The sequence below is a fragment of the Natator depressus genome, chromosome 27, assembly GCF_965152275.1.
Source record: "Natator depressus isolate rNatDep1 chromosome 27, rNatDep2.hap1, whole genome shotgun sequence".
NCBI lineage: Eukaryota > Metazoa > Chordata > Testudines > Cheloniidae > Natator > Natator depressus.
In genome coordinates, this window is record NC_134260.1 from 314,420 (window position 1) to 328,586 (window position 14,167).

General features: G+C 49.9%; 1 protein-coding gene across 1 annotated transcript in view; it reads left to right on the plus strand.

The window, feature by feature from the left end:
- The window catches only part of LOC141978492 (vasoactive intestinal polypeptide receptor 1-like), a 77,990-nt gene that overhangs the window by 38,655 nt on the left and 25,168 nt on the right, over positions 1–14,167 (plus strand). The window contains exon 5 of the mRNA XM_074940640.1: positions 399–496. Coding sequence (XP_074796741.1) covers positions 399–496 — 98 coding nt within the window. The remainder of the gene's footprint in view (positions 1–398; positions 497–14,167) is intronic.

The following is a 14,167-nucleotide window of genomic DNA, read 5'->3' on the forward strand; positions in this document are numbered from 1 at the left end:
GGGGTCTCTCTGGAGCAGGCCGGGTCCCCTGGGGCTGGTGGGCAGGTTGTCGGGGGCTCTAGGGAGCAGGCTGGGTCCCCTGGGGCTCATGGGCGGTTTCTGGGGGCTCTAGGGGGCAGGCCTGGTCCCCTAGGGCTGGTGGGCAGTATGCCGAGGTGTCTAGGGGACAGGTCGGTCCCTTGGGGCCCTCATGGATGGTGGCATGAACACCGCAGGACCCCAAGTCTGTCAGCAGCATGTCCTCCCCCACCCCACATTTCCACCCCACTGCGCATCAGGGAGCGGCATGTCCAGAGGATCAGTGGTGCTCCCAGCTGCGCGGCCATGCTCTAGTGCCTGCACAGCTGCCTGGCACTGCCGCGCTGACCTGCTAACTCAGCTGTGCCTTTCTCTTCCAGGGGGCCTACTTTGCCACTGTAAAGGTGCTTTATACCTGCGGCTACTCCGCCTCCCTGGCTGCTCTGCTCCTGGCCATCGGCATCTTCTCCTGCTTCAGGTAGGGCTATGGCCCCAACAGCTCCGTGCACTGCGGGAGGGCAGGAGGTAGCTGAGCCCCTTGCCTGCTGCCAGGCCAGATCTAGGTCCCAATTGCTCACAGCCACTGGGGTCCAGGGGTTTGCCATGAAGTGACAGAAGCCAACTAGAGCGGGCTACAGCAGGCGAATTTGAGCCAGTGGGAGCGTGGGGAGAATGTGGGGGGTGGAGGAGACCCTTACTAATGGGAGGAAACAGGAGTGCTTACAGGCAAAGTGGAATCTGCCCCCCATTCGACCCACCAACACACAGATACAGAGTGGGGACATTGAGTCTGCAGGCTGCTGATTCCAGGTGTCCGTGGCTTGGTTGCAGTCATAGGTTGCTCCCAGTAGCAGGGGAAGCTTCCTAAAAGTGTGGGGGGCTACTGTTGCCTGAACTGTGGCCCCATCCCTGCACTGCCCCTTCCTCCCTGCTCACTCCTCTCTGCCCCCTTACGGCCGGTAAAAAAAGGTTTTAAAAGTGGTGGGGCCATGGCCTCCTGCCCCCGCCCTGTTCCGACGCCCTGGTTGCTCCCGTCTGCTGCAGGCTCAGGGTCCATCTACACTGGAGCTGTGGGGATAATCTCCACCTTGGGGAGACATACACTTCCTAGCTTTGACTGAGTTAGCGTGCTACAAATAGCAGCATGGCCACGGCGGTGCAAACAATGCCCTGGGCTAACTGCTCCAGTCCATGCTCCTCCAAGCCCTAGGTATGATCAGCCCTTCCTCTCTACACAAATTCCAAGATGCATTTGCTACAAAGGGCCCCATTCTCCACTGACCTGCCCTTGGAGCTGTCATTCAGCCCAGTGCGAAGTGAAGGTGAACTCCAGTGTTCTGATCTGGCAGCGTTTCTCACTTGTCTCCATGATGGCAGGAGGTACAGGTAGGGTGGACAGGGATACATTTCACTTAAATGCTATTTGAACAATAATAAATAAATAATAAATAACACTGCCCAGCTTAGACGGGCCAGTCTACAGAAGTGGAATCTGGAACATTTGTTTCTTCTTCAGAGTCATGTGAGTAGCTCCTGTTGCCACCTCCTGCAAACCCAGCTGATGTTACCCCGACACTGCCAAGCGTCAGTCACTCACATCACGTCAGAGATGAAAGAAATTCATGTTATTCTTCTCAGTTCTAGCTGAAGAAGTGAACCCCCTCTGCAAAATGGCCTCCAGGGGAACAGGTGTGACCTGAACTCTGCAATCTTTCATAGAATCATAGACTATAGGGGTTGGAAGGGACCTCAGGAGGTCATCTAGTCCAACCCACTGCTCAAAGCAGGACCAGTCCCCAATTTTTGCCCCAGATCCCTAAATGGCCCCCTCAAGGATTGAACTCACAACTCTGGGTTTAGCAGGCCAATGCTCAAACTACTGAGCTATCCCTCCCCCCACCAAATGTTTGAATGATTCTGTCCTCATAGTGCTCTGTCTGTTGTAGTTGTGGGCTAACAGACATGATTCTTGTAGCTAATTAGCAACCAGAGCTATTCAGTGTTGGGGCCTTGTGCGGATACAGCTGCCCTCTTGCTATAACGGCTGAGAGTTCAAGCCCCCTGGGTATAGATCTAAAAATTAACTTAGCAATTTTCCCCCTCCCAACTTGCTTATACGGTGGAATCATTAATGGCATCTAGCACTTATGCCCCAAGTATTCCCCAGGTGAAAAAGCTAAGGGAGAAGAAGGCTGGGTGATTTCTGTCAAACAACCTTGACAGACAAGGGCAAGCCAGGGAAACAGGATACAGTTTGAGGGACTGCTTAGGAATCTGGGGTGTGGCAGGTTGAATCAGACCAGTGTCCATCTAGGCCAAGGTCCTGTCTTCAACAGGGCTAGAAGCGGCTGCTTGAGAGGAAGGTGCAAGGTGGGATAACCTGCCCCTAGGAAAAGTCTCCTCCTCACCCCTTGTAAGGAGCAGCAGGTCAAGAAAATGGGATTGCAGAGTCCTTGGCAGCAGCCACCTCCACGCCAGCACCTAACAGCTGTGGCAGTGGACGCACTTGGCAGGGCATGAGCCTTGGCAGGGCCCTGAGGCTCATGAGCCCCCACACCATAGGCAGTACCAGCCACAGTGGGCTGACTAACATGACATTCCTGGTTGCTGATTGGCCTGGATATACTATTTAAGCCTGGGGAGGGTACAGGAAGTTTGTCTGTGCAACTAGGTGGATCCCCAGGTAGTTGCTGCTACAGACCTAGCTTCCTCACTCTGGTTCCTGACCCTGGCTTTTCTCTCCTGGCTCTGATACCTGGTTTCTGATTCGGCTTTGTCTCCTGCTTCTGACTTCTGGTTTGTGACCTCGCCTTTACCTCCTGGCCCTGACTCTTGGCTCCTGACTTGGCCTCAACTCCAGATTCTGTTCCTGATCCCACAGAGACCCACAACTCTGATTCCTGATGTCTGACTCTGGCTCTCGCTGTGAGGCCGGCAGCCCATGACCTGGCTCTGACAGCTTGCACAGACCATCTAAACGCAGCCCATGCAATGCCCTGGTGAGGGAAGAAGGCGTTTCGGTGCCCAGATGAGCCGAAGGGCCTCTGGATATGCCGGAGTGGATTGTTGAAATATAGGCAGAAAATCAGGCTCCACGTGCTCGAGTGACGCAGATGTTGTCAGAAAATCAAATCTGGCGTGACCAGGTAACCTATGTGCAGGTGGGAAATGCTTCATTCCAAACTTGGGGCACGAGCCTGTTCCCGGAACAAGGCCCCACCATGCCTTTGCCTGAACGGTTTGACAGGGACCAGCGGAAGTTCAGAGGTGTCATGAACCAGTGCCGCTTCCTCTTCATCTTTTGCCCTCAGGCCTTCCCCGCTGAACAGGCCAAGGTGGGAATGGTGGTAAGGCTGCTGTTGGGATAGGCCTTAGACTGGGCCTCTCCCTTACTGGAGCAGGGCAGCAAAGCAAATGTCTTCCTAAGAGCCTTCTCTACCATCTTTAACAACGTCCATCTCACCCACTCGGCTGCAGCTGCCATTCAGAAACTCCAGCAAGGGTCAGGGCCAGCTGCCACATATGCCATTTGGTTCCCTCAGCTTACTGAATGTACAGAGTCGTATGAGGCAGCCCAGCTGTGCCAGTTCAGGGCAGGGCTGAGCGAAGAGATCAAACACGTGTTGGCTCAGGTGAAGGCTGCCACGGACTTAACTGCGTTCACGGACTTGACTCTTCACATTGATAACTGTCTGCATGAGTGAAGAGAGAAGAGCGGTCCCACTCCAACACCTCCAGACCAGAATCCTGAGGCTACGCAAGTGGACCTGACCCAAAGGTGGCTGACTGTCACATTGGAACCGTTCTCAACAATCTATTCTCTTACTATGGTAAGGTGCGCTGCACACTTGCTTCAAGTCCCTTAAGAACCCTTACTCAGCAGGGGTCAGGAACAAATGAGCCTAGGCCCCGTAGGCGGGCTAGACCTAGGCAAAACCTCAGAGCTACCCCTTGGAATACCTCCCAAACCCTGTCTGGGACCTGTCCCAGGTTACTAAGACTCTCACCACACCACTAGCTGCCAGTTCAGCTGTACATGCCAGACAAGGCCCAGAGAATTCTCCCACAGTGGGCCATCATTGACTTCGGTGCTCCTGACAGCTTCATGAATGCAGAAATGGCCTGGACTCTGTGAATTCTTGTCCCAACAGAAACCACACCTGGTTTTGCGGTGACAATAGATGGGACCCTCCTGTCCTCAGGACCAGTGACTCAGGAGATCATGTCACTGTGACTAGAGGCTGTGATACAGAGGAACCAAGAAGTATTGCAGTTCAGTATAATTCATTCCCCGCATTTCCCTTTGATCTTTGGCATAACCTGGCTGGCATGTCACAATCCACGCATCCGTTGGTGAGACCAAAAGGTGATCTTCTCTTCCACATACTGCAGGCAGGTCTGTCTGTGCACTGTGGACCACAAATCCCTGGACCCTGGGTCTCATTGCCAGACAACAGCAACCCAAGCATTGTCTGGACCCCATGCCACAGCCATCAGCCAGAGTATATGCTCCTCAGAGATGACCCTCCATGTTCCCAAAAAATATCAAGACTATGCCAACATCTTTGAAAAAAGAAATGCAGATGCACAGCCCCCATATTGAGACTGTAACTGTCCTATAGACTTGCAGCCCAGAGCCAAAGTTCCATATGGCTGGATCTATGCAATGTCAGAGCTGGAACTCATAGTCCTCTGTTGGTATATCCAGGAGAACCTTGTTAAGGGATTCAACTGTCACTCAACATCTCCTGCCAGAGCTCCTGTTCTTTCTGTAAAGAAGAGAGATGGGTCCCTTTCCCAGGTATCTGGCTCGTAGGTCTTGCCCACATGCTTAAGGTCTAACTGATTGCTGTATTTGGGATCAGGAAGGAATTTTTCCCTGGGTCAGATTGGCAGAGAGCCTGAGGGTTTTTCACTTTCCTCCACAAAATGGGGCACGGGTCACTTGCAGGTTTAAACTAGTGTAAATGGTGGATTCTCTGTAACTTGTAGTCTTTAAACTATGATTTGAGGACTTTGGTAACTCATCCAGAGGTTAGGGGTCTATTACAGCAGTGGGTAGGTGAGGTTCTTTGGCCTGTAAAGTGCAGGAGGTCAGACTACATAATCATGATCATCTCTTCTGACCTTAAGGTCTATGAGTCTCTGTTTAGACTACCAAGCGCTAAACCAAGTGATGGTTTGGGACTGATAACCTCTGCCACTAATCCTGGAACTGTTGGACCATGTGTGATCTGCTCAGGTGTTCACCAAGCAGAATTTTTGAGGGGCCTACAATTTAGTACACATCCAAGCAAGTGACAAGTGGAAGACAACCTTCCAAACATGCCATGGACACTTTGAATATTCAGTCGTGCCATTTGGCCTCCCTAATGCCCCAGCTACATTTCAGCACTTCATTAACAATGTATTCAAGGATATTCTAGACCAGAGGTAGACAAACTATGGCCCGCGGGCCACATCCGGCCCGTGGGACCCTTCTGCCCAGCCCCGGAGCTCCTGGCCTGGGAGGCTCGCCCCCGTCCCGTCCCCCGCTGTCCCCCCTCCACTGCAGCCTCAGCTCACGGCACCGCCGGCACAATGCTCTGGTGGCGGGGCTGCGAGCTCTTGCCAGGCTGCGGCTCTGCAGCTGTGCTGCCCGACCCGGTGCTCTGTGCTGCGCGGTGGCGTGGCTGGCTCCAGCTGGGTGGCACGGCGGCCTGTCCTGGTGCTCTGGGCGGTGCGGCTGTAGCGCTGCCAGCCACCGGTGCTCCAGGCAGCACGGTGAGGGGGCAGGGAGCAGGGGGAGTTGGATAGAGGGCAGGGGAGTTCGGGGGGTGGTCAGGGGTGTGGATAGGGGTTGGGCCGGTCAGAGGGCGGGGAACAGTCAGGAAGGAGGGGGGGTTGGATGGGGCAATCAGGGGCAGGGGTTCTGGGGGCGGTCAGGGAGAAGGGATGGTTGGATGGGGCAAGGGTCCCAGGGGGGCAGTCAGGAGTGAGAGGAGGGGTTGGATGGGGTTGCGGCGGGCAGACAGGGGTGGGGGGTCTAGGGGCTGTCTGGGGACAGGGAGGGATGGATAGGTCAGGGGTCCCGGGGGGGCTGTCAGGGGGCAAGAAGCAGGGGGGGTCGGATAGGGGGCGGGGGCCGGGCCATGCCTGGTTATTTGGGGAGGCACAGACTCCCCTACCTGGCCCTCAACAATATTGGAAACCCGATTTGGTCCTCAGGCCAAAAAGTTTGCCCACCCCTGTTCTAGACCAAGAGCCTAGTGGTAGCCTACCTGGATGATACCCTCATCTTCTCAGAGGACTAAAACAGACTGACCAGCACATCTGTGGCTTTGTGGATATGGGGAAAGCAGTGGATGTGATATATCTTGACTTTAGCAAAGCTTTTGATACGGTCTTCCACAGTATTCCTGCCAGAAAGTTAAAGAAGTATGGATCAGATGAATGGACTATAACTGGGGTCGGCAACCTTTTAGAAGTGGTGTACCAAGTCTTCACTTATTCATCCTAATTTAAGGTTTCGCTTGCCAGTAATACATTTTAACATTTTTAGGAGGTCTCTCTCTATAGTATATAACTAAACTATTGATATATGTAAAGTAAATAAGCTTTTTAAAATATTTAAGAAGCTTCATTTAAAATTAAATTAAAATGCAGATCTTATCAGTTTAATGTGATCCTTGCCCTTGCTTTTCCTTGCTGAGTTTTCCAATGTCTGGCACGTATTTGGATACTTTAAGCTGCACACAGGCTTCTGAGTGATCAATTGTTAACTGGCTCTGAGAGGGATGGAGGACAGATTTCATGTGTGAAAATACGGTATGTGGATCCAAATGCTGAAAGCATTTCAAACCAATTTTCTTCAAACAGTTAAATTTCACTGGCAGGGACGTCCAGCAGGTCAGAATAGAGGCCTCATGATCTCTCTCGGTAGGTTCAAGTGCACTCCACAGATCTCCAAACTTTGATGCCCACAATTCTGAGCTTTTTAACTGAATGAGCTGCATTTCGAAATCTTCAACACCCATCCACTGATATACAGACAAATCCAAGTCGCTTTTGTTGAACTTTTCAGGTTTAATTAGAAAAGAAAGCACTGGGCCAAATCGCTGGAAATCTTGAAATCTGTCAGAAAATTCTGATTCCAGTTCTTGCGTGTACATTCCAATCTCATTGACACTGACAGTGCAACGTGTTGATAGCTCTTTTATGTGTTGGATGTAGTGGAAAGTCGAAGTTCGAATATCCCGAGAAAAAACTGCTAAACAACAAATGCCTTCCAGGCTTCATAAAGATCCAGAACCGTTTGCCCTGCACCCTGGAGACAGAGGTTGAGTTCGGTTAGGTGAGTGGTGATGTCGGTTAGAAAAATGGGCTTACACAGCCATTTGTCATCATCCAGTTCGGGGTAGTTTTGTCCTTTTTCCAACAAAAAGGCCTTGATTGTATCAAAACAGTTTACAAAGCGCATCAAAACCTTGCCACGACTTAGCCACCGAATGTTGCTGTGAAGTGGAATGAAGTGAGTTTTTTACCCATGAGAGCTTACGCCCAGACAAATCTGTTAGTCTTTAAGGTGCCACCAGACTCCTTGTTGTTATAAGCACTGTCCATCTCTTCTAGCTGTGCTTGAAACTGTCTGAGTCAAAGCAGACTGAGCAACAAGGAAATTCACAATTCACACCACTGTATTCATCACATTATTAAGCTCTGAATTAGAAATTTTAGCACACAGGTTTTCTTGATGGATGATACAGTGAAATTTGACCATCAGGCAGCCAATTTGATCTTCAAGTAACTTTACAAATCCCTTCTGTTTTCCAGCCATGGAACACAAAATATTTTTCTGATGTCAACTCCTTGTTCTTCAAAATGGTTTACAAAAGTTTCCGCTATATCTTCCCCCTTTGTTGTGCCATGCACGGGTTTTAGGCAACAAAGTTCCTCTTAGATTTCATCGGAAGCACAATATCTTTCATCAACTGCCAAACATGGAACGTCGTTTATATCCATGCTCTCATAAACTGCAATGCTAAACACTGCTGTATCTTTGAATGCAGTCGTCTGCTTTTCGTTAATGTTTTCTGCCATTTCGCTTATGCGTCTCTCAACTCTTCTGGCAGAGACAGGAAGTTCTTTTATTCTAGATATGATCGTATCTTTATTTGGTAAATCATTGAACAAAACCTCCAAACTGCTGAGAAAAATTTCTTTTATATATTCCCCATCTGTAAACTGCTTTCTGTTTTTTGCAATGCACTGTGCAATCTTGCAACTTCCTTCTGTAGCTTGATTTTTACTTACACTTAAGCATTTAAAAACACTGCTTTGCTTCTCATATCCTGCTACTGCCTTTTTGATCGATTCAGTCTTGTCTGCTTCATCAAGAAAGGTTTTCTCATGCTTCGTTTGAAAATGTTGTCGAACACTTGATGTGCAACAAACAACACTTTCACAACAGAAAGCACAAACAGCACGGTCCTTCTCTTGAATAAATCCAAATGTGTCTGTCCAAGAAGGCTGAAATGAACGGACATCTAACTTTGCTTTCTTAGGAACTGAGATTTTGTCAATTGTTTCCCTCAACTCTCAATAGGGAAAAAAAGGGCAACAGAGGGCACGCACAAGGTCAAAAGCAGTGCGCTGTTCCACGTGGCCTGATATAAGCATCAAATCAGGATTTAAAAATATCCTAGTGGCGCTGGAACAATTTTTAAGGGGGGGGTGTTGCTGAGCTGCACCCCCTCTTGCCCCTGTCTGCACCCCTCACTGCCCCAGACCGGGGCCAGTGGGCCACAGCTGGGGGCAGCTGCAGAGTGCCAGGCCGAGACCAGGAGCAGAGCCCCGAGCCAGCGACTGGGACCCTAGGCCGGCAGTGGAGCCCCTGGGACCAGTGGCTGGGACCGGCAGCGGGCTAAGCGGGGTCGGCGGATGGAACCCCGGCTGGCAGGGGGCTGGTGGCCAGTGCCCCAGGCCAGCAGCAGAGCCCTGAGGCTGGCGGCCAGGACCAGGGCAGTGTGAGTGCCACTGAAAATCAGCTCACATGCCACCTTTGGCACGCGTGCCATAGGTTGCTGACCCCTGGACTATAAGGTGGATAGAAAGCTGGCTAGATTGTCAGACTTAATGGTTAGTGATCAATGGCTTAATGTCTAGTTGGCAGCCAGTATCAAGCAGAGTGCCCCAGGGGTTGGTCCTGGGGACGGTTTGGTCAACTTCTTTATCAATGATCTGGATGATGGGATGAATTCCACCCTCAGCAAGTTCGCAGTTGACACTAAGTTGGTGGGAGAGGTAGATATGCTGGAGGGTAGGGATAGGGTCCAGAGTGACCTAGACAAATTGGAGGATTGGGCCAAAAGAAATCTGACGAGGTTCAACAAGGACAAGTGCAGAGTCCTGCACTTAGGATGGAAGAATCAATCCCATGCACCGCTACAGGCTGGGGACTGACTGGCTAAGCAGCAGTTCACAGAAAAGGACCTGGTGATTACAGTGGATGAGAAGCTGGATATGAGTCAGGAGTGTGCCCTTCTTGCCAAGAAGGCTAACGGCATATTAGGCTGTATTAGTAGGAGCATTGTCAGCAGATCGAGGGAAGTGATTATTCCCCTCTATTTGGCACTGGTGAGGCCACACCTGGAGTATTGTGTCCAGTTTTGGTCCCCCCCACTACAGAAGGGATGTGGACAAATTGGAGAGAGTCCAGCGGAGGGCAACAAAAATGATCAGGGGGCTGGGGAACATGACTTAAGAGGAGAGGCTGAGGGACCTGGGGTTATTTAGGTTGCAGAAGAGAAGAGTGAGGGGGGATTTGATAGCAGCCTTCAACTACCTAAAGGGGCGGTTCCAAAGAGGATGGAGCTCGGCTGTTCTCAGTGGTGGCAGATAACAGAACAAGAATAAGAATGGTCTTAAGTTACAGTGGGGGAAGTCTCGGTTGGATATTAGGAAACTATTTCACTAGGAGGGTGGTGAAGCACTGGAATGGGCTACCTAGGGAGGTTGTGGAATCTCCATCCTTAGAGGTTTTTAAGGCCTGGCTTGATAAAGCCTGGCTGGGATGATTTTGTTGGTGTTGGTCCTGCTTTGAGCAGGGGATTGGACTAGATGACCTCCTGAGGCCCCTTCTAACCCTAATATTCTATTATTCTAGGATTCTATGATCTGGGCCTTACCAGAGAGGCTCCAGCAACATGTCCTGTACACCAAAGCTGAGATGTACTTAAAAAGCATGGAGCAGGTCCTCAAAGAATCAATTCTGAAGCACTTAGAGGAGAGGAAAGTGATCAGGAACAGTCAGCATGGATTCACCAAGGGCAAGTCATGCCTGACTAATCTAATTGCCTTCTATGACGAGATAACTGGCTCTGTGGATGAGGGGAAATCAGTGGACATGCTGTTCCTTGACTTTAGCAAAGCTTTTGACACTGTCTCCCACAGTATTCTTGCCAGTAAGTTAAAGAAGTATGGATCGGATGAATGGACGATAAGGTGGATAGAAAGTTGGCTAGATTGTCAGGCTCAACGGGTAGTGATCAATGGCTCCATGTCTAGTTGGCAGCCGGTATCAATTGGAGTACCCCAAGGGTCGGTCCTCAGGCCGGTTTTGTTCAATAACTTCATTAATCATCTGGAGGATGGTGTGGATTGCACTCTCAGCAAGTTTGCAGAGGACACTAAACTGGGAGGAGAGGTAGATACGCTGGAGGGTAGGGATAGGATACAGAGGGCCCTAGACAAATTAGAGGATTGGGCCAAAAGAAATCATCTGATGAGGTTCAGCAAGGACAAGTGCAGAGTCCTGCACTTAAGACGGAAGAATCCCATGCACCGCTACAGACTAGGGACCGAATGGCTAGGCAGCAGTTCTGCAGAAAAGGACCTAGGGGTTACACTGGACGAGAAGCTGGATATGAGTCAACAGTGTGCCCTTGTTGCCAAGAAGGCCAATGGCATTTTGGGATGTATAAGTAGGGGCATTGCCAGCAGATTAAGGGACGTGATCATTCCCCTCTATTCGACATTGGTGAGGCCTCATCTGGAGTCCTGTGTCCAGTTTTGGGCCCCACACTACAAGAAGGATGTGGAAAAATTGGAAAGAGTCCGACGGAGGGCAACAAAAATGATTAGGGGAGTGGAACACATGAGTTATGAGGAGAGGCTGAGGGAACTGGGGATGTTTAGTCTGCGGAAGAGAAGAATGAGGGGGGATTTGATAGCTGCTTTCAACTACCTGAAAGGGGGTTCCAAAGAGAATGGATCTAGACTGTTCTCAGTGGTAGCAGATGACAGAATGAGGAGTAATGGTCTCAAGTTGCAGTGGGGAAGGTTTGGGTTGGATATTAAGAAAAACTTTTTCACTAGGAGGGTGGTGAAACACTGGAATGGGTTACCTAGGGAGGTGGTGGAATCTCCTTCCTTTGAGGTCTTTAAGATCAGGCTTGACAAAGCCCTGGCTGGGATGATTTAGTTGGGGATTGGTCCTGCTTTGAGCAGGGGGTTGGACTAGATGACCTTCTGAGGTCCCTTCTAACCCTGATATTCTATGATTCTATGATTTGACTAGACCTCCCTGGTGTTCCTAGGTACATCCTCTCCACAGAGGGTATCCAATAGATCCCCAAAAGAGAGAGATTATCCATGACTGGGTGCCCCCATGGAGTGTCAGAGGTATGATGATTCACAGGCTTCACAACCTTCTATCGGTGCTTTCTCAGACTTCTTGAGGCACATACCACCCCTTATAGCTCTCTTCTAAATGCCCACCAAGTTCACCTTGACATCTGAGGCTCAGCTCTCTTTCTAATGATTCAAAGCTCCTTTCATTGAGGGTCCCACAGTGGTAAACCTAGAACCACCCTGCTCATTTGTAGTAGAAGCTGATGCATCCAATGTGGCTTTTGAGGCAGCACTCTCCCAGAGCCACAGGCCTCAACACCTACTGCATCCATTTGCCTACTATTCTCTGAATCATAGAATCATAGAATATCAGGGTTGGAAGGGACCACAGGAGGTCATCTAGTCCAACCCCCTGCTCAAAGCAGGACCGATCCCCAATTAAATCATCCCAGCCAGGGCTTTGTCAAGCCTGACCTTAAAAACTTCAAAGGAAGGAGATTCCACCACCTCCCTAGGTAACACATTCCAGTGTTTCACCACCCTCCTAGTGAAAAAGTTTTTCCTAATATCCACCCCAAACCTTCCCCACTGCAACTTGAGACCATTACTCCTCATTCTGTCATCTGCTACCACTGAGAACAGTCTAAATCCATTCTCTTTGGAACCCCCTTTCAGGTAGTTGAAAGCAGCTATCAAATGCTCCCTCATTCTTCTCTTCCTCAGACTAAACATCCCCAGTTCCCTCAGCCTCTCCTCATAACTCATGTGTTCCAGTCCCCTAATCATTTTTGTTGCCCTCCGCTGGACTCTTTCCAATTTTTCCACATCCTTCTTGTAGTGTGGGGCCCAAAACTGGACACAGGACTCCAGATGAGGCCTCACCAGTGTCGAATAGAGGGGAACGATCACATCCCTCGATCTGCTGGCAATACCCCTACTTATACATCCCAAAATGCCATTGGCCTTCTTGGCAACGAGGGCACACTGTTGACTCATATCCAGCTTCTCGTCCAGTGTAACCCCTAGGTCCTTTTCTGCAGAACTGCTGCCTAGCCATTCGGTCCCTAGTCTGTAGCGGTGCATTGGATTCTTCCGTCCTAAATGCGGGACTCTGCACTTGTCCTTGTTGAACCTCATCAGATTTCTTTTGGCCCAATCCTCCAATTTGTCTAGGGCCCTCTGTATCCTATCCCTACCTCTCCTCCCAGTTTAGTGTCATCTACAAACTTGCTGAGGGTGCAATCAACACCAGTCTCCAGATCATTTATGAAGATATTGAACAAAACTGGCCCCAGGACCGACCCTTGGGGCACTCCACTTGATACCGGCTGCCAACTAGACATGGAGCCATTGATCACTACCTGTTGAGCCTGACAATCTAGCCAGCTTTCTATCCACCTTATAGTCCATTCATCCAGCCCATACTTCTTTAACTTGCTGGCAAGAATACTGTGGGAGACCGTGTCAAAAGCTTTGCTAAAGTCAAGGAACAACATGTCCACTGCTTTTCCCTCATCCACAGAACCAGTTATCTCGTCATAGAAGGCAATTAGATTAGTCAGGCATGACTTGCCCTTGGTGAATCCATGCTGACTGTTCCTGATCACTTTCTTTTCCTCTAAGTGATTCAGAATTGATTCCTTGAGGACCTGCTCCATGATTTTTCCAGGGACTGAGCTGAGGCTGAGTGGCCTGTAGTTCCCAGGATCCTCCTTCTTCCCTTTTTTAAAGATGGGCACTACATTAGCCTTTTTCCAGTCGTCTGGGACTTCCCCCGATCGCCATGAGTTTTCAAAGATAATGAAGCTGTCCTCCCGGAAAAAAATACAAGATTCTCAACAAAGAACTACTCACAATCAAGTTCAGGTTTGAGGAATGGTGCCACTACCTTGAGGGGGATGGGAGCGGGGGGCAGTATCCAATACAGGTATACACAGACCACAAGAACCTTGAATATTTATACAAGACCAAAGCCCTGAACCAAAGACAGCTCTGTTGGGCACTATTCTTTTCCCATTTTGATTTCACCACCACGTATCAATTAGAAACCAAGAATGGCAAAGTGGGCGTCCTATTGCGCAAGGGGGAGTACTGCAAGGAGGAAGAAACCCCTACCTGGGGAAAAGTCCCTCCTCCTGAAACCCCGTAACTTCTTCAGTGCTGCAATGCAACAGCATCTCCTTACTCTGATCTGGGTGGCTTCTCAAAGTGACCTGCTGGCTCAGAAGGTTACAGCATCCCCAGAGCAACCCGGAAGTAATACCAAGAGACTGCATACCATGATAGATGGAATAAGATATGTTAGCGGCTGCATCTACATCCTGTAAAGGTGCCCCTGGTTAGAAGAGTTCCAGATATGCCATGATGCCCCCAGTGTGCCATTCCAGTCTCTCTAAAACCTTATGTCTAACCTCTCACCTCTTTTGCTGGCCCAGGAGGTAGACGAATATTTGGACCAATGTCAACTCCTGCGATATACATGTTCATGCCAAAGTTCTGTGCATAAAACCTTTCAGCACCCTTATGCTCCTAGAAACCC